The 2,851-nt window shown below is 40.0% G+C and overlaps 1 protein-coding gene across 1 annotated transcript; it reads right to left on the bottom strand.

Moving 5' to 3' along the window:
• LOC106316844 (NAC domain-containing protein 41) lies at positions 1-1,041 on the bottom strand. Its single transcript, XM_013754707.1, has 3 exons — positions 828-1,041; positions 469-740; positions 1-376 (listed from the first exon to the last, which is right to left on the bottom strand). The coding sequence occupies exons 1-3, from the start codon at positions 1,012-1,014 to the stop codon at positions 254-256; spliced, it is 582 nt and encodes a 193-aa protein (XP_013610161.1). The 5' UTR covers positions 1,015-1,041; the 3' UTR covers positions 1-253.
• Positions 1,042-2,851: the final 1,810 nt, after the last annotated feature.

Below are 2,851 nucleotides of genomic sequence, written 5' to 3'. Positions count from 1 at the left end.
AGGATAATAGATAATTAAATATATATTTGGGAGAAGATAAATAAGACGGGAGAGTCAAAGCCACATGTGGCAACACATCCTCTATTACATTCCAAAAGGCTTGGAAGCCAATAAGACAAATTAAGCAGCCTCATTTTCATCTAGATACTTCCCTATATTGATCAGTACCAAGTTACTAACTAAACTCAAATGATTTGCCACTTACAAAACCATTTGCGTACATAATACACGTGGCATCAACATCGATCGGTCGTCACCGGCTTTGAACAACCTCTTCGCCATCTGACTCATCCGACGCCTGCTCCTCCTCCTCGATCTCCTCCTCATTCTCTTCCTTTACGATCACCTTCACCGCTCTCCAGTTCTCTACCGCACCCTTAACCGCCAAAACATTAACCAAAACTATCAAAACATTAAAATAACCGCTCGAATCTAATACGAGAACGAACGAGTGGACGCATGGCTTACGCGAGGCAGAGAGGACGATGACCACCGTGTAGCCCTAGAGGAAAGAAGCCGAAACTCGTACATTATCCATGGAGTTATTGTTCCTCGAGGTCTTTTCCCAATATAGAAAGCAAATGTCTTTTTCCTTCCTTCTAAATGATTACAACCACGATCTCCAGATTCCATTACTTCCTCTTCTTCACACTCTTCCCAGTAACCGGATAACGTCTCTCTTCCTTTCTTCTCTATCTCTTCCTTCTTCACAAAGTAATACATTTCCGTGTTCTTATCTCCTATAACAACGTATACGTACAATACATTCTTTAAACCACATTAATCAATACATTTAATATGACTAGAGAGAAGAGTTTGGAGCAAACCTAGCAAGTCCCAAGGATCAACATTGCAAGAACGGAGCTCAGGGAGGTCGAAGTCCATCGGACCGTGGAGGACCTTCTTGGCTAGATACTCGAAAACAAGATCTTCATCATCCGGATCGAACCGAAACCCAGGAGGTAGTCTCATACTTCTTCCGTTCATGGCAAATCTTTGCGTAGAAATGTCCATCCGTACTTATCGATATGTTTTGTGTTTGGTTTATGTTGTTTATGTACTTATATGAGTATCACCTTTAGTTCGGCAAAAGCGGATAATACTTTTCCTTTAAATACTTTACAATTAATTTCAAGAGATTAAATGATAAATTATCGTTACTTAACTGCCAATTCAGAGTTGGAGTTCAATTGATATTATTTTTGTAGAACAAAAAGGGAGGATCGCGATTAAATTGTTGTTCATGTGCCCATGCAGTCAACGTTATTAAGATTTTAAATACGACTTTTCTTTTTCCGTGGGGGTTCATTGGTTTAGGCCGTAGATGTTCTAGAAAGCCAAAAATTAGTTTAACGTCATACATGTCATCCAATCAATTTTTTTTTTTTTTTTTTAAATTTCAACAAAATTTTTTTTGAAAAATTAAAAAAGGGCCGTAGAAAGCTTTGTTTCTAGAGCAAAAAAAAAATAGTGCTTTACAAAGCTACAACAAAAATAGTTACAGCAAATAAATCTACAACTATAATTTTAAAACCAAAAAATAAAATCCACAACACTTACCAATCACCCCCGTAACAAAATAACCAAGTCTTTTTTTTTTTCCGATAAAGTTCCTCTCCCAAAATGAGGCTCTATAGCTCCTACCTCCTATACACAATATTTTCTCGTTTTTGTAAAATATTAAATTTTATAAAAAAATTCCAAAATTTTAACTGTAATTGCACAAATAACTAGTATTGGAATACTGTAAATTAAACTAAACATCAAGAACTTAAGGCGACAATGAACCAAAACCGCAAGTTAACCCTGACCAAGACTAATAACCAGCTAAGAAACAAGGTGGGCTAGACCTTGGCGAAAAAGGAGAGATCGTAGCAAAAGATATGGCACCGCAAACTATCAAGAGATAGACCATCCTCAAACCTAGAAACTACGGCTTCCGTCGTTCCAACCAGAGAGAGACATGCCGGAAGAATCAAAGCACAAAGCCACCAAAAAACTGATTGAAGCAACTTCTGACGGAATGAGAGAGAGAGTGTACACGGAACATGCTGTCGTACGAAAGCTATAACTGAAGATTTTGTCTCCAAACTAACCCATCGGGACCCTATACGCTCATTGAACCAAAATCCCATATAGAGAAAACGGACCAAACATAGACTTACTGTAACAGCCCGATCCCCCGGCGTCCGACCGGGGTTATCGAAGGGGCGTTATGGACACATGTCTACTCATTTAGCCAACCCTACGTGTCCCGTTACTGGTCCCGAGAGACGAGCGCATAACCTTCTTTGAAATACCGTCACACCCACATCCATATACTTCTAATTACAGTCCTGCGCACAGGGAAAAATGGAAATGGAGGGGTGAGTAACAAGTTACTCAGTGAAGTGGTTCTAGCCCAGCCTGCCCGCATGACACTCTATACTACTCTATGCGGGAACTAGGACTGACTAGCCACTACAATCAGTTAATGCATTTTATCATTTCCTAACGTCATCTATTGATTTTCCACATTCACTTCCATTCATTTCTAACAACCTAGTGATCAATCAATACAATGATCTCACTCATTGCCACACACGTCAAACCCTAGGCTTAACCGACTCATCATACCAGTCCGACTCGATCCTATGACACCTTTAACTCCCTGTTACCCGACCATGAGCTAAAAACCCTACAATGCACGTCCTTTTCATCTTTTCGTCCTTTTCAACAATGGGTAGCCCCAACTAGGCTTCTACCCCATATTCTTGTGGATTGGCCACATCTCCTCTGGATACCTAGCGTGGACTACTACCCCACATACTTTCCTTAGACCCTCTATATGCTTTCCCACCCATGCTTAACC

Source organism: Brassica oleracea, chromosome C9 (genome assembly GCF_000695525.1).
Source record: "Brassica oleracea var. oleracea cultivar TO1000 chromosome C9, BOL, whole genome shotgun sequence".
NCBI lineage: Eukaryota > Viridiplantae > Streptophyta > Magnoliopsida > Brassicales > Brassicaceae > Brassica > Brassica oleracea.
Note: the sequence above shows the minus strand (reverse complement) of the source record. Positions and strands in the feature narration are given on the sequence as shown.